A 21,024-nucleotide genomic window follows, 5' to 3' on the forward strand; every position below is an offset into this window, starting at 1 on the left:
TTAGGGTTTCCGGACTTACCAGATCCAGAGCACCAAGGACGCCGGCGAGGTCGAGGACGGCCGGATCTACGGGATTTATGGAGGGATAGTCGGGTTTGGGGACGGATTTGAGTTGAGGAAGCGAGTCGACCAGTGAAGATGCAAAAAGTAGGGACGAAAACAAAGAGCAGAGGGCGAGTGGGATAGAGTGGACGGCCAACAGGACAACCAGCTTCTGGTGGTGTAGGGCAACGGCGGCGAGCCGGCGACCGGAGTAGGAGAAGAGGGTCAGATCGATATGGGAAGGAGAAGGAGAGAGACGGAGGGGTCAATCTAGGGTTAGGGTTAGGCGAGGGGAGCGGATGGAGCGAATGGGAGGCGGGGGAGGCCGGAGGGCGCGGCCAGCGCCTTATACCCGCTCCGCCGGGCTGGGCCAGCAGCAGGCCTCCCAACGGCTCTTTTGCCTGCGGCCCGACCCGGCCTGGGGAGCGGGCCGTGGGCCGTGCCTGGGCCGCGTGCCGCCCGTCGGGCCGATCGGGCCGGCCTTTTCGGGACGTGCCTACCTGCCTGGACACGTCCAGCGGGCTGGACCTCAGGCCCAGGCACGGCCCGTCTTCGGGCCCATGCCGCCCATAACTCGAAAATCCCCGGGCCCGGGCCGTGCTCGTGCCGGGCTTTTTTGGACCGGGCCTCGGGCCCCCATGGGTATCGGGCCAAATGGCCAACTATACGTGGAATCAGGCTGCAAGAGGTTGACACGAGGGATGGCTTGATTAGCCTCCATGTCGTGTCAATTTATCATGTCAAGCACTCAAGCTATCGTTTGGTGGCATGCCATGTCAAGTTATCGTTTGGTGGCATGAGTTTTTTCTCCGATTAGAAGTGTGGCATGCTATAGCTATACATGACCATGAACCAAAAACATTGGTATATCAAACTTGCATAAGCGATCCGACAATCGATCAAAATGCACTTGGTTTCACACAAAAAAGGGTATTATTGATCATCATTAGTCGCAATCGCAAACAATCTAAATAAGCTCAGCTCCTGTTCATGATGGAACACTGTACATCACAAATACGAGACCAGCAGGAGTAAGACATGCCTCCTTGAAGGATTTTAAGCTACTGCATTCAGGAACTTCGCGCACTCAGCAGTGCCGTCAAAAACAAATTCGAGTGTCACTGTCAAGGCAGACGTAGCAGCATTTCTCAGTCCGTACAGTGCAGCGCTACCCAACTCTAGGAGACGGGTAGGCGGCGCGGCCGCCAGCCGGGCCAGCCCAGTCCGCGGTCGACCCCGACCCGGGCCGCTGGGCGCCGCGCCCGCTCCGCGCCGCCGCGGGGCGCGGGGACGCCGAGCCATCGGGCCTCGTCGTCGCCACAGCGGACCGGGTGGACATGGACTCGACCTCCTCAAGCACCGCGACGACCTCCCGCATGGAGGGCCGGTTCTTGTGGTCGGCGGCGAGACACCGCAGCGCGAGCTGCGCCGCGCGCTGCGCGCCCCGCGACGAGTACTGGCCCTCGAGGCGCGGGTCGACGAGCCGCGGCAGCTTCCTGCGGTCCGCCAGGAAGGGCTTGGCCCAGTCCACCAGGTTGTGCTGCGCCGCCGGCCGGTCCGTGTCCAGCGCGCGCAGGCCCGTCAGGATCTCCAGCAGCACCACGCCGAAGCCGTACACGTCGCTCTTCACGTACAGGTGGCCCGTCGCGACGTACTCCGGCGCGGCGTAGCCGTAGGTGCCCATGACGCGGGTGGTGACGTGGCTACTGCCGCCGGCGGGGCCGTCCTTGGCGAGGCCGAAGTCGGAGAGCTTGGCGTTGAAGTGCTGGCCGGGCGGATGAGAAGCAAAGGGGAGTTAGAGGGCACCGTCCATGCGCATGACGGCGGCGCAACGCGAGGCAAGCGACGGGGCGCGGCGTACCGTGTCGAGGAGGATGTTGGAGGCCTTGAAGTCCCGGTAGATGACGTGCTTCTCCGACGAGTGCAGGAAGGCCAGCCCGCGGGCGGCGCCTATGGCGATGCGCAGCCGGAGGCTCCACGGCAGCGGCTGCACGGCTGCTCCGCCCTCTGGTTGATGATGCACAGGAAAACGAAGGAGTTACCTTTGGTGCATCACCGACACATTTTGATTTTGACCTCTGAACAATCAACAATTCGGCTTGCGTGTGCGGACAATGCGACCGACCGACCGTCCATGTGCCACAGCCCACAGCACAAAGATCTTGTTTTTTTTTCCATCGTGATTGATCGCCATCTAATGATCGAACTAGTAGTACATTATCGATCCAGGTCAACTTACTGCGTGGCTCGCTTCGGAAGAGGTGGTTCTCCAGGCTGCCCTTGGCCATGTACTCGTACACCAGCAGGAGCTCCTTGTCCTCCCAGCAGTAACCCAGCAGCCTCACCAGATTGGGGTGCGAAAGCCTCCCGAGGAAATTCACCTCCGACTGCACCACCAATCACATTTTTTTCATGACGCATTTTAAACAATAAAAAACACCAAGCACATGAGCAGGATATAAACCAACCAAACGTGCCCATCACTAAGCGCGCAGCATGCGGTGCTACCACTCTGACATTTCCATGTGGATCTCAGTCTCCAATGTCAACACGATTTTTTTGTCGCGAGTGGTGGCGTAGTAGCATTTGCCAGCAATTTGAAGGGAATAAAAAAGAAGAGGAGGAGCACAGATAGCAGTTGAGAATTATGCCCTGTTGGGAGGAAAAAAACTATGGGGCGTGGGAACACGGTGAGCGTCTGGAAACAAGGACTGCAATGACACGACCTATGCTTCGCGGATAAGTGTTTGCTGATGGCTAAAGTCTACACCTTACCACTGCTTCTGGCATTCGTTCGGCGGTTCTTTTCTGTTTTTCAACAAAGTGAATACGGCAGACTACATGGTTTTTTCTGCTCGGTTAATCAGAAAATGTGTGGAGAGTTGCAGACATTCAGAAGGTTCAGAGGACAACTATGGGTCTATGGCTTGACCAGAACGCGTTCTCACCTGCCATTCCTGCACGCCCTGCAGGCTCTCGGGGTTGAGCTTCTTCACGGCGACGGGCATGCTGCTGCCGGCGCCGTTCCGCGCGGGGCTCAGGGTCCGCTCGTCCACCCAGCCCTTGTGCACGCGCCCGAACCCGCCCTCGCCGAGCACGCTGTCCGCCTTGAAGCTCCGGGTGGCCGCCGTGAGCTCCGCGAACGTGAACACCCGGAGGTTGGGCACCTCCAGGATCCTCCCGTCCAGACCAGCAGCCCCGCCGCCCCCGCTCGCCGCGCCTCTGCCCGCCGGGCGCGGCTTGGCGCCACCCGTGCTGATCGTGGGCGCGCCCGGCGGCGAGCTACCGGGCAGCCCGGGGCTCACCGCGGCGTTGGACGCGGCCATCACGCGCTTCGCCATTGCAACTGCGAGGATAAACACCATGATCGAGCACGAAGCGCGGCGTCGGCCACGAGAGAGGAAACGGTGCGTTGACACGAACGATTACATACCTTGCGGGTGCGCGTGGTGGGCATGGGCCATTGCCTTGACCGCCCCCACCTCCGGCACGTCGGAGCCGAAGCAACAGTTACCCATGGCCGGGGGGCAAGCTAGCGGCGCTGCCTGCCTCCGAATCTCCGATCCCGTGCCTCTCGATCGTCTTCCTACCGCCGGCCGGGCAGCTGGTGGCTCGGTATATATGGGCTGACTTGTCTCGGCCGCCGTGCTCATCCAGGCGCGCTCCAGCTATTGCTTCGCTTCTCTGTTCCTGTCCGACATCCGAATAACAAAGCAGAGAAAAATGGCCTGGTCGTGGGCGTGGAGAGCGCCAGAGCGGAGACCGGAGGGGAGGGACAAGCTGGAGGACCTACGGACATGCGCGTTAGGGAAGTGGGGGGATCATGCGCTCATGGCCCGGGTGTTACTCGGCACCCGTGCAGCTGGCCACAAGCCACGTATCCGTATCCCAGTCCACGGACAGGACGAGCGTGTGTTACCTTCAGAACGGCAGACGGCAGCAAACTACGGGGAGGTAAGTCACTCTCGTGTCTTTCCAATCTGCTGTTTCTCCTGCGTCATTCACATTGATTGGAGCTGGCCAATGGAACTCAGCGCGCGGTCATGTTCTTGGAAACTGTCACCCCGGTCACGGCTTGTAGCTGAAGCATGTCCTCTAGTATTATTCCTGGCCATATGAAGAATTGGTGGTAGCTTTCAATGCAATTTTTGCACCAGGTGTGTGATCTAAGCTACAAAAGAGAACGCATATGAAAAATAAGGGTGTGTTTAGTTTATTTTGCAAAAAGATGTAAAGATGGCATTTGAAGTATTAAATGAAGTCTATTTGCAAAACTTTTTGCATAGATGGGTTGTAAATCGCGAGACGAATCTAATGATGCTAATTAATCCATGTTTAATCAATAATTAGCGGATAGTTACTGTAGCATCACTGTTGCAAAATCATGGATTAAGTAGGCTCATTAGATTCGTCTCGCGATTTACAGTCCATCCATGCAAAAAATTTTGTAAATAGACTTCATTTAGTGCTTCAAATTAGTAAGATTCCGTTTCACTTTAATGCGTTTACAGCTTTTTTGCGTTTTCATGTAAAGAACTAAACAGAGCCTAAGTGTGTTTTTGTTTCCACAGTTATCCTAGTTGGTTCTTTGCTCGAGCTTTTTAGTAGCTTCCGATCCATCCTTTCTTCCTAGGGTTTCATAATTCATAATTTGAAGGTAAACATGTAGCTTGTGCGAATTAGAGCTGAAATTGTCTTGGAACAAGCTCTGTCCAAAAAGGTAAAACCTCAATTCTAAGGTTCTAACACTCTGCCCCGGTTTCAAATGATGAAGTTCCTTGATTTCTATGTGATTAAACAGTAGCTCCACACAACATTGAATATTTGCATGTTTCAAAGAGGCATTTATACTGTAAAAAATACAGATATTTGTTTTGACATGAAAATTTATACAAATCTTGCAGATGGTAGAATAAATGAATAATGCAAATCCTCGCAAAAAAAAAACAATGCAAATGGCAGTTCAGCTATTTTCTACGTCAAGGTAAGCAGCACTAACTGGCGGCCCATTAGGTGTCAAAAAAAACTGGCGGCCCATTAACGCGTGTAAAGTTTCCCGGGCCTAATTTAGGTGCACCCTGAAGCGCGAACCCAGCACACGGCCCGCTTCTTCGACGTTCCACAACTCACACGAATCCACCGACCCAACCACGCGTCGCGGATGCCGCACCCACCCGGTCGCTGTCCCTGCTTTTCCCCGTTCACGCACACCCACGCGGCCGCGCACCCCGCAAAACGGCAAAACCCAACCACCGTTCCACTTTCCACCACCCTCCGCCTCCGCTCCCCCGGGATTCGAAAGCCACCGTCCTGTCCCCCCGCAAAACCCTAGCTCCAGCCACCATGAAGGGCAAGGCCGACGCCTCGAAGAAGGGCGAGGGCAGGTAGGATCTCCGCGCCCGCGCCTGGCGCCGGTCACGGTGCCGGAGCGAGAGTTTCCCCTTTACTTTCTGATGGCGGGGCGGTGCTCCTGCTCACGCTTCTGTTTGGTGGTGGTTGCAGGCTCAAGGCCGGCGGTGGCGCCGGCAAGCGGAAGAAGGCCGCTGCCAGCGGCAAGCCCAAGCGCCCGCCCTCCGCCTTCTTCGTCTTCATGTGAGTTCTCGCCCCCTCAACGAGTCATTGCTCACTCAGAGCTCCAGATCTGTTATCTGTTTCTCTTGGAGGTTTTGCGGATTCCCCCCCTCTGTATAGCGTGTTTTGACGTTTGTTTGCACTGCAGGTCTGAATTCAGGCAGCAGTACAATGCACAGCACCCTGATAACAAGAGCGTCGCCGCCGTGAGTTACCTTGCACTCTGCTCTCCCCTGTTATTTTGTTCTGGTTATTTGCAGATGTCTTATTTGTTCGTGTTGGTGGGTTATATTAGGTGAGCAAAGCAGCAGGGGAAAAGTGGCGTTCTATGTCAGACGAAGTGAGTAGATCTCTCGAATATTACCAACCTTTTGTTTTGGATCTAGATCTATAGTGCATTTAGTCAATAGTAGTTTTCTAACATGACAGTGTGATGCTTTCATGTTTATAAACAATGTTGAAGTATATAAATAGTTGAAGACGTGTGGTTATTACATCTGGAATAAATGAAATAAAATAGAGAAAGTAGAGGTCGAGTTAGACCTGAATAGTAGACTTAAACGCCCATATTTAGGTTTCAAAAGTGTTCAGCACTGTATCTCGGAAACCCAGCTCTTATATTATAATGGCTAATGTGTATGTTGTTTTGTTTCTGGAATAAACTATCATTAGGAGAAGCAACCCTACGTGGACCAAGCTGGGCAGAAGAAGCAGGACTATGAGAAGACCAAGGCCAACTTTGATAAGAAGGTAATTTTGGAATGGTGGAGCATGTTCAATCATTCTTTTTGTTTGTTTGTTATGCTGTAATTTGAGTCTTCATCTTCCTTAGGAGAGCACAAGCTCAAAGAAGGCTAAGACTCAGGATGACGATGGCTCTGACAAATCAAAGTCTGAGGTTGATGATGAGGATGGCGGGAGTGATGAGGTATAGAAAATTAAGAAATTTTATGGATGATATATGTGTTCGGTGCTAATGATATTTGCCTATTCAGTGATTCTAATGAATATTTATTCTATTTGATTGGGTCTCTGCAGGAAAATGATGAAGATGAGTAAATAGCGTCTCCATTGTCATGAGATAGCAAATGGAGTGTTAGCTTGTTAGGTCCCCGATTAGCTTAATTGTTTGCTATCTTTAATATTAAGTTGTTTGGAACAGGTGTGTATGAAGGGGATCTATCAGACTTGTGTTTCATGAGGTTGTTAGTTTATTGCATTAGCAAAGAAAAAGCCGAATGCTGTTAGCTGTTCTGTTGCTTTTCTTTTGCTAACCACTTGTGGCTCAACTTGCTGTGCCTGTTTCATTCACTAATCTAATGACTAGTCAGTTATTAGTCTGATGTTTTGGTTTTATATGTTTCTTTGATGTGTGGTGCGTGCCCTGCATAAGTTGAAGCGATCCGCCATATGCTGTGAATCTCTGTTTGTGGCTCATTCCATTTGAGGCTGTTTGCTACTGGGCCGCTCTATGTGAGTTAGTTGTTGACATTTTTCTAGCAGTTTTGTTGCCCTTATTGAGATAATTTCAGCCCTGTTTGTTTACAAGCAAGATTATATAATCTAGCTTATAGGTGATGGATTACATCATCTGGTTATTATAAACTTGTGAGAGAAATAATCTATGAGGTGTTTGGGACACAGATTATTTGAGGTCTAGATTACTATAATCTGAAATATTCATGTTTTCAGAAGCTTATGTATTGCTATAATTTGGAGGTGTAGATTATAATCTGATGAATAAGCTGGAGTGTTTGTTTCCTTCTGAGATTATTTTTCAGATTTTTAGCTGGATTATATAAGCTGGTGTGCTTGTTACTGTTCTTCATGTACTGCTGGAAGTGGATTTGCGTTGCATGGATGCATCGGCTGGTTACCCATCTCTGTAATAATGGGATGCAAGCCACACTTGTTGCAACAGTATGGGTACTTTATAACATCTTGTTCTGCAGGGCCGTCTGATACCACCTCGACGGGGTTGCATATGCATCCAGTAAATGCGTAGCATTACTATATCTTGTCTTCATGAATTGGCTTTTGTGATGCTGCAGCTGTGCTATGCTTTTATTTTGAAAACGAAAACTATACCAAGGCTCATCATGGCCAGCACAAGGCTGTGTCGATCATGATTGAGTTGTAGTTCAGTGTAGGGATTGGTGTGTAACGATGGAGTTGCTGAACAAACTGTCTGTTTTTCCCAATTTCCGCTGGGCGCGTAACGATCGAGTTGCTGAACAAACTGTCTGTTTTTCCCAATTTCCGCTACAGAGATTATTGCGGAAGCTGCATACCAAGCGCATTTCCGTCCGGTGCCTGTTTAGAATTGTGATGTGAAGCATGCCGCAGTTATGCAAGGCTGCAAGTGGTCCAGTGCTTGTTACCAAGTGTGATGTGAAGCATGCACGGTTAAGTTCAAAGCATGCCACAGATAAGCAAGCAATTAAGACCATAACTGTTCATTGGATCTGATGTATTGACTATGATCTCCAATTTGTTCCAACACATGAGAATGTTTAAGTGTTTGATGACTTAATTAATTGTTCCCTTCCTGACTTTCATGGTCGAGGGGTGGAGCTTCAAGCTGCTAACGGTTTGGTGCCAAACTGGTTTTGATGGATTAGTTTTTCATTTGGTCTAGCTAGATTCAGTGGGAAATAGTCTAGACTATATATTGGTGTAGTCTGGTTCAGGTTAATAGTTAAATCAGTTTGGATCTGTCCGGTTTAGTTTGCATTTGGTTTATTATCTGTTTCTGTTTGCGTATGCAATACATGGTGACACTCTAGCTGTCTTCCACGACCCGTCGTTGCTCATCCATCGCGGCCGTCACCGACTCACCTGTTGCCGGCGTCATGTGCCATGGACCAATCCACCGCAGCATGCCGCGTGGGCAGGGCTGGCATCTCATCTCTGGTGTGGTCACCATAGCCAACGGCGAGCTTCCAAAGCATGTTAGGATTGGTGCTGGACGTTAGCGTTTCTACCACGATGAGGAAGGTAACAAGATTGACGAGCTTCCAAAGCATGTTAGGATTGGTGCTGGACGTTAGCGTTTCTACCACGATGAGGAAGGTAACAAGATCGACGGTGGGATCGTGCACAGCAGCCATGAGAAATATGATGTCGTTGCTCATGGTTGGAAATAGCCCGCTATAGCCTCGCTATAGCCCGCTAATAGCTTTTTAGGAGATCTACCGCTACGCTATACAATATTTGTCCGCTATATCCGCTAAAAGAGGTTTTATGAGATTTAGCCATGCTAAATGTCCGCTAAATAGGTTTTTGTGAGACTTAGCAGTGCTAAATGTCAATAGGGTACTGTTGGGTAGTTAAGAGACGTGTTAGACTCAAATTTTAGGTGTTAGACCAACAATACTTATAATTTGTATGAGATTATTTATTATTTTATCATTCCGCTAAATGATTTAGCTTTCGCTATAGCCCGCTATAGCTTCGCTATAGCTATTCTATAGCTTTTAGAGAAGATTATCGCTAAACTTCATAGCCCGCTATTTCCAACCTTTTGCTATGCTCTCTTTTCTTGGATGACCCAGTGAAGGCAACTTGGAGACGGTGGGATCGTGCACAGCGGCCATGAGAAATATGATGTCGTTGCTATGCTCTCTTCTCTTGGATGACCCAGCGAAGCCAACTTGGAGGCGAGCGGACAAGATTGAACCTGTTTGAAATTTTGGATTGGTGTGGTTTGGCCTCAATTTTGCTTATGGGAGGTTTGGTTTAGAGAGGGAAAATGATGGGTTGGTCTGTCACTGTCTTGGGCTCACGATGCTACAGTAAATTGGCTTGGCACGGGTTCAGTCCGAATTTAAGACCATTAGCAGCTTGAGTGGAGCTACTTGCCGACCCTATGCTGCATCGACATGCAACATTGGGGACTTAACAGAATGCAAATGCGATCATTGCAGGCTGAGGTGTGCCTCAGGGGGGCACATACAAATGCAACCTGCAATCATGAAGTCTTGTATCCATACATGAGCCTCCATGCAGTAAACCAAACAAAAGCACACCTGGTCACTATAGATTGCATGGATTGGCGTGCACCTGTGCCTAGCATTGTAGTAGCAAGGTTATGCCTGGTTGGCGAGACAGAAAGGAGGCCGAGTATCGGTAGCAGTTATGCAGTTGCTATTGGCGCACATCCTGGTTCTGTGGCTCGGCCGTTAAAATCTGAAATCGAAGCTCTACAGGGATTCGCGCCCCCCCGGAGGGCCTCAACGTCGCCGCTTTTTGCGGCCGTCCGATCGGAGCAGATCCGACCGTCCAGAAGCAGCCAGGCAGCCACGTGGATTTTTGCAAAAAAGTCCTCCAAGTCTTTTGAAATCGAACCGCGGTCCGGGGAGGCCCTTGGACTAGTGTCTGTTTTTTTTTTGCCTAAACCCCCTTGCAGTCCTGAATAATTAGCGCCGAGAAGAGAAAAGTTGGAAGCACCCAGCCAGACACGTCGAGATTTGTCAAAAAACCCTTCTTGTCTACTGAATTCAACCCTCAGTCCGGGGAGGCCCTCAGCCTACAGTAAGCGCAACTGTTTTTTAAACAAAGGACCCCCCGAGGTTCTGAATATTTCAACGTGAAGAAGAGAAAATTCGAGTTTACTGACAATTTTGCAAAAAAACGCCCACAGTCAATTTCGTGGAGAACCCCTCCGCCGCCCCTGCCGTGCGGCGGCCATTCGTCCCCCCGGGCCCAGGCTTCCCTTTCTCATCTCTCCCCCTTTCTCTCTCTCTTCTTTTCCCTATTCCCCGACGCCACCGCTCTCGCCACCGCGCCGCCCGCCGCCCGCCGCCGCCGCTCTCGTCGACCTACAGCTGCACCTGCGGGCTTCCCCTGTTGCTGTTCGACTCCCTCACCTTTCTCGTGCGCTTAGGGTTTACAACTGCCCTTTGCGGGCTGCCCCTGTTGCTGCCCGACTTCCTCACCTTCCTCGTGTACTTAGGGTTCGAGGGCGCGCCGCGGTGACTGCGGATCGCGGTTTCGCCCCCCCCCCCCCCGCGCGGCCTTCCGCTACCTCGTCGCCGGTGGCCGGTAACGAGGTGTGGACGTGTTGTACGGCGACGGGTCCTACGTGCTGAGCCTCGTCCTCTCCGTGCGGTGCCTGCACGGCGTGGTCGCCGGAATGGGGTTGCAGGGGAGCGTCAAGGTCTCCTCCGCGGACACCTCTTCCGTGTCTGGCACGCCGCCGACCGTCGAGGTGCCGTCGCCCTCAAGCTCACTGCTTCTCTGAATCTGCGCAGGAATGGCACCTTGTGGCCAGGGTTCACCAAACCGGTGGGAACCGATCCGGTTTGACCGGTTACCGGTCAAATCGGTCCGGCCCGGTTCCAGTTTGGGCCGGTACCAAACCGGCCCAAATTCAAAATTCAAATTTGAATTCAAAAAATAAAAAATTCTAAAAATACTTCAAGGTGCGACGAATCTAATGGTGTCAAATTTTCTCAAAAATTCGTTCATTTAGTATAGTTTGCGGGGATTTGAATTTAAACAAAAAAGCGTGCATATAAAAGTATACAAATACAATGTAAAAGTAGTACAAAAGAGGGTTGAAGGGTTCATTTAGGCTAAAATATGTTATACAAATATTTATTTAGTATACTTTGTGGGCATTTAAATTTAAACCAAAAAAGAAAAAAAATTGAATTTGACCGGTTATCAGTCAAACCGACCGGTAAACCGGTCAAACCGACCGGTAAGACGGTCGGAACCGATTGAACATGCGATTTTGAATTTGAATTTGACCGGTTTCCGGCCAAACCGGTCCGGTATACCGGTACCGGACCCCGCCGGTTTGACCGGACCGGTCGGTAAATTAAACCCTGCTTGTGGCAGGGGCACGCCATTGTCGTCTCGTAGTGTGTTATTATATATGACAGGTGATGTTGGTGCGCTGGGGTGGTGGGATTTGTTTATAAATTATGGGTAAGATTTGTCTCAGTGTCATTCTTCCTTATTTGTTGATATGTCAGATAGTCTAATTCGGGACCTTGCTCATCCAGGATTGTGGAGTGTTTTGCATTTCTTGTTTGTACAAGATGGTTTAATCCCGTGATTCATAAGCATCCCACTAATGGGGAAGCTAGCTTGTCATCAGCAGCAATTAGATACCGTGACTGGGAAAGTGGCCTTGTTCTCCCATCACTAGAAGATCATGAACAAGAGAGGCTTTGTGGTCTCCCTGATATCGGAGGTCATGTAATGAAAATACCTCTGGTTGGTTTCCAAGTTTTGCTTTGTATGAGGTTGGAGGTATGTTTCATCCAGATCTTGTACCAAATAGGAAACATTTGTTTGATAAACAGAATATAGCGATGAAATTAAAAAGAACATTTTGTCTTCTTTTTGAACAAGAACCATCACATTGTATTGTTTTAATATATTAGAATTTGACCTAGTACATATGATTGCGGTTTTACTGAAACAGCTTTAACAAGTCAACAATACTGGCTGAGTTTAATTTTCGTTTTCCGGTAAACTCGGTCCCATGCCCAGACAGCTGGACAGCATACAGGGACGAAATTACAAAGAATCCTTTTTTTGGGAACATGAACCATCATATATGATTGTTCTAATATATTAGAACTTAGAAAACGATTTGATAAGAGATAATAAAAGTTTTATTGGATACAACTGATAATGTCAATAGTACTGGCTGAGTTTAATTATCTTTCTTGTGGTAAACTTGGTCACAAACTTGGTCACAAGCAGTGGCGGATGTACACCCCGGGCCACCCGTGCCATGGCCCGGGGTTCGGCCCAAAAAATTGCTGAAGAAGCCCAAAAAATTGTTGAAGAAGAATAAATATACTATTTCGCGATGACATTTGTTGTATGTTTTCTATCTTTCCATTATGTTCTCGTGTATTTTTTGAACTTCCATTATGTTCTCGTGTATCTTTTGAACTATGAGTTTGTCGACGTCTGGTTTTTGTCACAACTATATTTAAAACTCGGCCCGGGATTCAACTCAATCCTGGTTCCGCCACTGGTCACAAGCCCAGACAGCTGATACAGTTACTAGCTGCTCTCTGTTAACTGATATAATCATTTTTCGTTAGTAGCGTGACTCTTACCATTTTGTTTCAGGGCACACCGCCTAGTGCTCGGTACATCCCAATATTTGCGCTGTTCTCGCCACTATTTATTCTTCAAGGTGCTGGTGTCCTTTTCACTCTAGCAAGATTGGTGGAGAAGGTTGTTCTGCTATTGCCTAATGGACCAGTTAGTCCTAATTATCTTACAGCCTCATCAAAAGTTCGTGATTGTTTTGCTTTTCTTCATCATGGTTCAAGGTACCATCTGATATCTAACATGTGCTATTTATCTTGCTGCTGTGTCTTTTGCCGTGTTTGAATCATACATTAGTGTTTCATCCTCATGCAGGCTTTAAACTGTAGCTTGTTTATCCATGTATGATGCAGACTTCTTGGTTGGTGGTCTATCGATGAAGGGAGCAAGGAAGAGCAAGCCCGTTTGTTTTATGCTGAATCTACTGGGTATCTTACTGTTCATTTATGTTCTGTTAATTTGCTCACTCTTTTGCTATTCCCTTTTTCATGCATTATATGCTGATTATTCGCTCGTTTGTTTGAAGGTATAACACATTTTGTGGTTATCCACCTGGGGTGGTTAGGAAAATGCCTAAAAAGGATCTTGCAGAAGAGGTTGCATGATATAATCATTTTTTTGTTTGATGATTTTTTATGTCGCCACATATCTAATATCTTTCATCGTTGCATGATAAAATCAGCAGATATTGACTTCCCTCTTGTCCACATTCAGGTTTGGAGGCTACAGGCAGCGTTGGGAGAGCAATCTGAATACAAAGTGTACCAAACAGGAATATGAAAGGCTTCAAAATGTATGACCCCTTCCTGTGTCTGCATTATCTTTCCATTTGAAGTATGCTGCGTCTGCATTCTCATCTTTTTTCCATTTGAAGTATATTGGCACCATATGCCCTCTCACAAGTGAATTATTTATGTTTAAGCTGTCAACATTAAAAGACCTTAGGAGATGTAACCTTGATTCTAATTATACTATTTTAGGGGGACTGTTGACTTTGTAATAGGAATGGGTTATTGCCATTGTTTACTGATAATTACCTTCTTTTATATATTCAATTCATCCCCGAATCTAACATTCATCTTATCCTCCTCTTCCCAGGAGAAGGTTCTTTGTAGGATTTGCTATGAGGGGGAGATATGCATGGTCCTACTTCCTTGCCAGCACAGAACTTTATGCAAGTATGTTTCATTCTGTTTTTTTTTCGAATATGCTCTTTCTAGGTGAGTTGTTGCACATTGATTTTGAATATACATTTTCACTGTATTAGGTCTTGTTCTGAGAAGTGCAAGAAGTGTCCGATCTGCCGTGTGCCAATTGAAGAGCGCATGCCTGTATATGATGTCTAAACCTCACTAACTCAGCTTAACATTACAAACCTGGACATGTGGGTTCTGTCATGCCGTGCACTTGGGCTCGTTCACGACTTTAAGCTGATTGAGGTGCACACATCTGAAAAGGTTTACGGTAAAAGCATATATGGGGAAATACAAGTATATCATGTCTAACCAAAAGCATGCAAAGGTTGGTGATGATCATTTTGTTCGTTCGGTCCAGCTCTCTATTGTAAGTATATGGTCACTGTAGTTCCCTTCCTCATGTGATTGATAGACGGGTCAGGTAGTCTTGGTTTAGCAGCATCTTCTCAGGGACATGCAGTTGCCTCAGTGTAAATAAAAACGTTGCTTTCGTTTGAATGTAACCAAAACAGACTCTGGCTGTGTTTAGATGTTTTGCAAAAAAAATTTTGCGATGGAATCTTGCGAATTTGAAGTACTAAATGAAGTCTATTTACAAATTTTTTTGCACAGATGGATTGTAAATCGCGAGACGAATCTAATGATACTAATTAATTCATAATTAATTAATAATTAGCGGATGGTTACTGTAGTATCACTGTTGCAAATCATGTATTAAGTAGGCTCATTAGATTCGTCTCGCGATTTACAGCCCATCTATGCAAAAAGTTTTGTAAATAGACTTCATTTAGTACTCCATGCATGTGTCGAAACATTCGATGTGATTTTTTTTTGTGTTTATGAGGTGGGAACTAAACAGGACCTCTGTAAACCTCTCTGCTGTACCATCTGATAGGAAAATATCTTATCGGACCGGTAGATATTTTTTTGTCTAGTAAGGGGTCAGGTGGCTTCTCACAATGTGAAGGGCCGCTTACGCGTGTCTGGACAAGAAAGGTTGCGTCTGGTACTCTGGTCTGTGCCAAGGAGTCGTGATTTTTGAGCCGTACTGATTTGATTGGAGCCAATTTACTTGTTGTCTTTTGGATCTTGAACTAAAAAGAGATGTTATGCGGTTTGTGTTTGGGTTTATCGTGTTGGCGGAAGGAGCCAATTTATATTGTATGTTTCTGCGATCGCTGGAATGAGCACGATAAGATATAAAGCCTATGCTTTGGGGCAGATCAAGCTGCCCGTGAACCTGTTAATCAACTAAGAGGAGTAGAGGACGGAGTACCAAGAAGAATTTGGCCTGGTAATGATAGTTTCTTAGTTCCGACTTCCGAGTTGGCCGCAAATGGCGGCACATTTTTTTCACGGGGCACGACTGTCTCATCTGCCCAACCGTAAACTAAAAAAAGGCTCCTTGATGTGTTCTGAGCCAATTTTAAGTACTTCTCCCAGTTGATCTATCTAAGAATAAGTTCTCGCTTTAAATCCATTACAATTTTTTCTTTTTTTGAGTAAGAATAAATAGAAAAAAATAATTTTGTATTTTTGGCACAATCCATATTTTTGTGAAACGGATTATAAGTAAATAGATTTTAGGTATCTAGTGAAGATTCACTTGGAAGTAACTATTTTCTAGATACATACGCAGGGGCTTTGTAGTTGAATGAATCAACTTGGAAAATCCCTAAAAAAGACTTAAAATGACCTATCAAGAATCGCTTAATGGAAGGGAAAAATTAACCGTTCCTTTTGGTGGAGTTTTTGTGAAACTTTCCATGTTCCAAGCAGGCCTAACCTTCACCGCCGGTCAAAATGTAACTGCCGCAGGAGCTCTGATCTAATCGAATTTGCTTCGAGTCAAAGTCTATGCATGCGTTGCGTCCTCACAGTCCTAGAGTCCTAAGTGCTGCACCCGTGACCCGGCCCGCCGGCCGTGATGCGTCCTGCACCAGCACTGCTAGCTAGGGTTAAGCAGCTGCCGAATTCAGGCCTGCTGACTGCTGTGCTCGCTGCTGCTGCATCAACAGAAAGCCTAGCTATCTATGGTCGAGTCAAGATCTGAAGGCGCGAGTGAATCCCAATTCAGACATGCATCGTCCAGCGCACCACCTCCCCCGGCCGGCGTGCTTGGGATTTGAGAGGGCGCCGAGAGGATCTTCCTAGCTAGACCCCCTCTGTCCGTCCGCTTGCTTTGCCTGTCGGGCTGCGTTACCCTGTTCTAGAACATGGAAATCGCTGTTCATCGAACTGTTGATCACGCTTCCACGCAAAACGACCCGGCCGCTGCAACTGCCATCGATTTCATCTGCGGTAATAGACGAATCCATGTGCTTTCGCCATCGCAATGGATTCTTTGGTACTATACGACGTACTGCCTATGGTTCTTCGCTAAAAAGAAGAACCACTGCATCTGCATGAGCCACTCTAATGTATTGCACAGCTGAAGAAAGTTTTGAGGATGGCCGGTAGGATCACCAAATTAAGCATGCACAAGCTACTCCTGTTCTGATACAGCATCAATGGCACGCCGCAGCCTCTAGTTAGTTTTAATAGAGCGCGTAAATCAGCCCGCTTCCGTAGCATAGTGGTAGTGCGTTCGCTTCGTAAGCGAAAGGTCGCGAGTTCGATCCTCGCCGGGAGCTTTCTGTATCCTTTCCTTTTTTTTGGGGTTTGAAGTTGCCCGCAATAGATCTTTCTGTTTTATTTGAACTATAAACTGCTATAAAACCTTGACCGTCTGATAGTATTACTCGGTTACATGCACCATCCTTAACCGACATTCCCTAAGTTTGATACCTTCGCCCATTGATCGAGTAACATATAACTTGACGATTCACATTGGGATCATGGGATGGATCGCCGGCCAACATCTAAAGATCGAACAACAGTTGCTTAGGGCCATATGTATCATCCCCTGCAAAAGTGTAAAATAAATAAGTAACCACACTTCCAAGTCAAGAAGACCAACTTGGCTACCGCAACTATCTGTAGTCGCTAGACGCCATCTTATATGGGGATAACTACTGGCGACCGACCGCACGTACAGCATCAGCGCTGCTCCCAAAGGCGTCGCTGTCATGCTCGTGTTGGCTGTGGGTGATATGCCCAAGAGCCCATCATCACAATACGGTTTAAAGGCCCAAGTGGATATTGATCCAAGAGGGATTAGGATTACTAATGGGCCTATGAGATAGAAGCCCATTAGTACGCCCTATATATATGAGAGAGGGGCTAGGGGGGCGATGACCTGAGCCGCGCCACCTCCCTAGCCGCCGCCCCTCCCTCTCTCTCGGCCGCCGCCCTTGCCGTGCGTGCGGTGCTAGCACACCGACGCCCGGCGTTTCATCCCCGTACGTGTGGACTCCGTGGAGGCGCTGCTGCGACTGCTGCGCTGATCGGCTGCTGGGATCAAGTACGAGGAGCTCGGTTCGTGGGACATGATCGACTACTTCCTCTACATCGACGCGCGACTTCTTCCGCTGCGCTGCGCGTCTAGTGGTAACGATCTATGATCTTCTACTCGCAAGTATCTTGGGTTTATGCGGTAGTGATGCTAGCGTAGCCTACCCGTTTCCCTTCAGTGGTACCAGAGCCATCTTGCGTAGTTTTTGGTCTGGATCTTTTGCATATAGGTGATATGTTGTTGTAGTAGATTGAATCTATTTCTTTTGCACGGTTTGATTAGATCAATTGGTCATAAGGGGTTAAAACTGGAGCGAGTTGATTGCGCGGCATATGACAAAAGATTAGTTTGTGTTCTTTCTCTGTTATGCATACGACATGTCCCTACCGGCTGGAATCACCATCGGGACTAACTGTGTGCATAGTCAGCAGATTGAACCAACAGATCAAGGTCATGTGTAGATGCAGTCTTCTCAAGTGCAAAGTTTGCACGGTCAAGGTGATTGACCTAGTGAAAATTGAGGCATTATGAATGGCTCGGATTTGAGGTGATGCGATCACTCTGATGAGATTTTCATAGGGATTCCATAGATGCGATCTGTGTAATTCCGTGAGGTTTTCAGGGCGGCTCCCCCCTCGACCCCCCGCCCGCTGACCAGCCAGCGGGACCGCCGTTGCTTTCTCGCTGTAGCGGCTTCCCAAGCGCTACTTTGGTAGAACACGTCGTACGCCTAACTTGTTTTTGCAGCGTGTGATGTGAATGGTATGGCCTCAATGTCATGTGATGATGTATGTGATGATTTGTGCGGCCTGCGTGTCGCAAGTTAACACAACCGGGTTGAGGTTGCACCATTATTGTATAACGACCTGCGTGTCGACTTGTGATGTTTGAATCCTCATGTAATTATTTCACTAGCTATTAGATGTAGTAGCTTAGTATCTTTTCATGGAGGCTTCAATCATGATGGCGATGATGATCACCACAAGACAGGACGGATGGCAATGGAGGTCACCTTGGAGCCATGGCGATGGTGCCCATTGTGATGCAAGAGGCCATACTATTCACAATATAATATGATTATATGCTTGTGATGTTTATTTTCCTGTCATACTATTCTTTCATGCTTTTACATATGGTGGATGCTTTAATCATGATAGAATAGCTTCCCTCAGAAAAGGTTGAGTTTTTGATGCCTTTTACCAATAGCTGCACCTATAAATTTTGATCGTTGTGTGGTAGGTTTACCAAAGTAGAGTACCCTCAGCTATCACTTTTGTATAGGGTGGATGTCGGACATTCACAAGCATAGTATTGGTTTACTCAGCAAAGCTATCAAAACAGTTTTGGGCTTTAAGGCATAGGGTTGGGGCCGGGGCATTGGATGCCACCCAACAAACAAGAGTCGCATAGAGATATGATTAGTAATTTGTTACTTACCTGTATCACTACTTTTCTAGCCGTGATGCTAAAGCTCACTAGAATTTTAGTGATTATGGATCTTGAACCACTATATGTCATTAGAGGGAAGATGACTTTGATATAGTAGGTTGTCTTTTGTTAAATCAGTTAATGAAAGTCTTTACATAAACTTAGTGCTGAAATCTTGCTTTACTTTAATGTTGTAGATCATGTCTGCCAGTAACAATTCCGCTTTCAATTTGCGTTCTGTTCTTGAGAAAGAAAAGTTGAATGGAACAAACTTTATTGATTGGTACCGCAACCTGAGAATTGTTCTCAGGCAAGAGAAAAAGGAGTATGTTCTTGAGCAGCCATATCCTGATGATCTCCCTGACAATGCAACTGCTGCTGATCGCAGAGCTTATGAGAAGCACTGCAATGACTCACTTGATGTCAGCTGTCTGATGCTCACCACCATGTCCCCTGATCTGCAGAAGCAGTATGAGCATGCGGATGCTCATACCATGATCGAGGGGCTGCGTGGGATGTTTCAGAACCAAGCCAGGACTGAGAGGTTCAATATCTCAAAATCCTTGTTTGCGTGCAAGCTGGCAGAAGGTAGCCCAGTCAGTCCTCATGTGATCAAAATGATTGGTTACATTGAGACTTTGGATAGACTTGGTTCTGAACTTCACCAAGACTTGGCTACTAATGTTATTCTCCAGTCGCTCCCGGCGAGCTATGAGCCTTTTATCATGAACTTTCAGATGAATGGCTTGGATAAAACATTGAGTGAGTTGCATGGGATGCTAAAAACAGCAGAGGAGAGCATTAAGAAGAATCCCAATCATGTGATGATGATTCAGAAGGGGAACAAAAAGAGGAAGCGTTGGACGCCTCCTAATCCCAAAGGTAAAGGCAAGGAAAAGAGTTCCGGTGGTGAGTCCTCAGGCTCTAAGCTAAAGCCAGCACCTAAGGCCAAATCTGGCCCTACTTCTGAAGATGAATGCTTCCACTGTCATGAAAAGGGACATTGATCTAGGAACTGCAAGAAGTACTTGGAAGAAAAGAAGAAGAAGGGAAGTGAGACTTCCACTTCAGGTATAAATGTTATAGAAATAAATATTGCATTATCTTCTAGTGAATCATGGGTATTTGATACTGGATCGATGATTCACACTTGCAAATCGTTGCAGGGTCTAAGTGAGACTAGAAGATTTGCAAGAGGCGAGTTGGACGTTCGGGTCGGCAATGGCGCAAAGGTTGCGGTGTTGGCGGTCGGCACCTACCACTTGTCTCTACCCTCCGGATTAGTTTTGGAATTAAATAATTGTTATTGCATTCCTGCTTTGAGCAAGAACATTATTTCTTCTTCATGTTTGGAAGAAGTTGGTGATTTTAAGATTGTAATTGAGAACAAACGTTGTTCTATCTTTTGCAATGGTATTTTTTATGCTCATTGTCCATTGGTGAATGGATTATATGTTCTTGATCTTGAGGATAAATCTGTCTGTAACATTAATACTAAGAGGCTTAGACCAAATGATTTGAATCCCACTTTTATTTGGCATTGTCGCTTAGGTCATATAAATGAGAAGCGCATTGAACAACTCCATAAAGATGGATTGTTAAGCTCATTTGATTTTGAATCATTTGACACATGTGAGTCTTGTTTGCTTGGAAAGATGACCAAAGCGCCTTTCACTGGTCAGAGTGAGAGGGCGAGTGACTTGTTGGGACTTGTACATACCGATGTATGTGGACCAATGAGCTCAATAGCCAGAGGTGGTTTTCAGTACTTCATTACTTTCACTGATGACTTTAGTAGATATGGCTATATCTACTTAATGAGGCATAAGTCTGAATCGTTTGAAAAGTTCAAAGAATTTCAGAATGAAGTACAAAATCAATTAGGCAAGACAATTAAATTTCTGCGATCTGATCGTGGAGGAGAATATTTGAGCCTTGAATTTGGTGATCATTTGAAGCAATGTGGAATTATTCCGCAGCTAACTCCGCCCGGAACGCCTCAATGGAATGGGGTATCCGAACGGAGGAACCGAACCTTGTTGGACATGGTTAGGTCCATGATGAGCCAAGCTGATCTTCCATTGTCATTTTGGGGTTATGCTCTTGAAACTGCGGCGTTCACACTGAATAGGGTTCCAAGTAAGTCTGTTGAGAAGACACCATATGAGATATAGACTGGGAAGCGTCCCGGATTATCTTTTCTCAAAGTTTGGGGATGTGAGGCTTATGTCAAACGTTTGATGTCAGATAAGCTCACTCCAAAGTCAGACAAATGTTTCTTTGTGGGGTATCCTAGGGAAACCAAAGGATATT

At 47.2% G+C, this 21,024-nt stretch overlaps 2 protein-coding genes, 1 non-coding gene and 1 pseudogene across 3 annotated transcripts; 3 read left to right on the top strand and 1 right to left on the bottom strand.

Annotated features, from left to right (window-relative positions):
- Positions 1-956: 956 nt before the first annotated feature.
- Positions 957-3,911, bottom strand: LOC120656765 (probable serine/threonine-protein kinase PIX13). The gene is made up of 5 exons (XM_039934950.1): positions 3,476-3,911; positions 2,991-3,388; positions 2,282-2,429; positions 1,904-2,049; positions 957-1,807 (listed from the first exon to the last, which is right to left on the bottom strand). The coding sequence occupies exons 1-5, from the start codon at positions 3,693-3,695 to the stop codon at positions 1,211-1,213; spliced, it is 1,509 nt and encodes a 502-aa protein (XP_039790884.1). The 5' UTR covers positions 3,696-3,911; the 3' UTR covers positions 957-1,210.
- Positions 3,912-5,254: 1,343 nt separating this feature from the next.
- Positions 5,255-6,956, top strand: LOC120656766 (HMG1/2-like protein). The gene is made up of 7 exons (XM_039934951.1): positions 5,255-5,426; positions 5,545-5,634; positions 5,762-5,819; positions 5,909-5,953; positions 6,286-6,363; positions 6,446-6,541; positions 6,652-6,956. Exons 1-7 carry the CDS (start codon positions 5,386-5,388, stop codon positions 6,670-6,672), a joined length of 429 nt encoding a protein of 142 aa, XP_039790885.1. The 5' UTR covers positions 5,255-5,385; the 3' UTR covers positions 6,673-6,956.
- Positions 6,957-10,747: 3,791 nt separating this feature from the next.
- LOC120653689 lies at positions 10,748-14,387 on the top strand (annotated as a pseudogene).
- Positions 14,388-16,450: 2,063 nt separating this feature from the next.
- On the top strand, positions 16,451-16,522 carry TRNAT-CGU. Its single transcript has one exon. It is a non-coding gene; the product is annotated as a tRNA-Thr (tRNA).
- Positions 16,523-21,024: the final 4,502 nt, after the last annotated feature.

The sequence above is a fragment of the Panicum virgatum genome, chromosome 1N, assembly GCF_016808335.1.
Source record: "Panicum virgatum strain AP13 chromosome 1N, P.virgatum_v5, whole genome shotgun sequence".
Taxonomy (NCBI): Eukaryota; Viridiplantae; Streptophyta; class Magnoliopsida; order Poales; family Poaceae; genus Panicum; species Panicum virgatum.

Bases quoted from the DNA above. Each gene is read 5' to 3' on its own strand.
- LOC120656765 (XM_039934950.1), bottom strand. From the start codon at position 3,695: ATGAGCACGGCGGCCGAGACAAGTCAGCCCATATATACCGAGCCACCA. The intron at 3,389-3,475 runs GTATGTAATCGT...TTATCCTCGCAG, and splicing joins CCACCACGCGCACCCGCAAG to TTGCAATGGCGAAGCGCGTG. The intron at 1,808-1,903 runs GTACGCCGCGCC...CCGCCCGGCCAG, and splicing joins CCAACATCCTCCTCGACACG to CACTTCAACGCCAAGCTCTC.
- LOC120656766 (XM_039934951.1), top strand. From the start codon at position 5,386: ATGAAGGGCAAGGCCGACGCCTCGAAGAAGGGCGAGGGCAG. The intron at 5,427-5,544 runs GTAGGATCTCCG...TGGTGGTTGCAG, and splicing joins TCGAAGAAGGGCGAGGGCAG to GCTCAAGGCCGGCGGTGGCG. The intron at 5,820-5,908 runs GTGAGTTACCTT...GGGTTATATTAG, and splicing joins ATAACAAGAGCGTCGCCGCC to GTGAGCAAAGCAGCAGGGGA.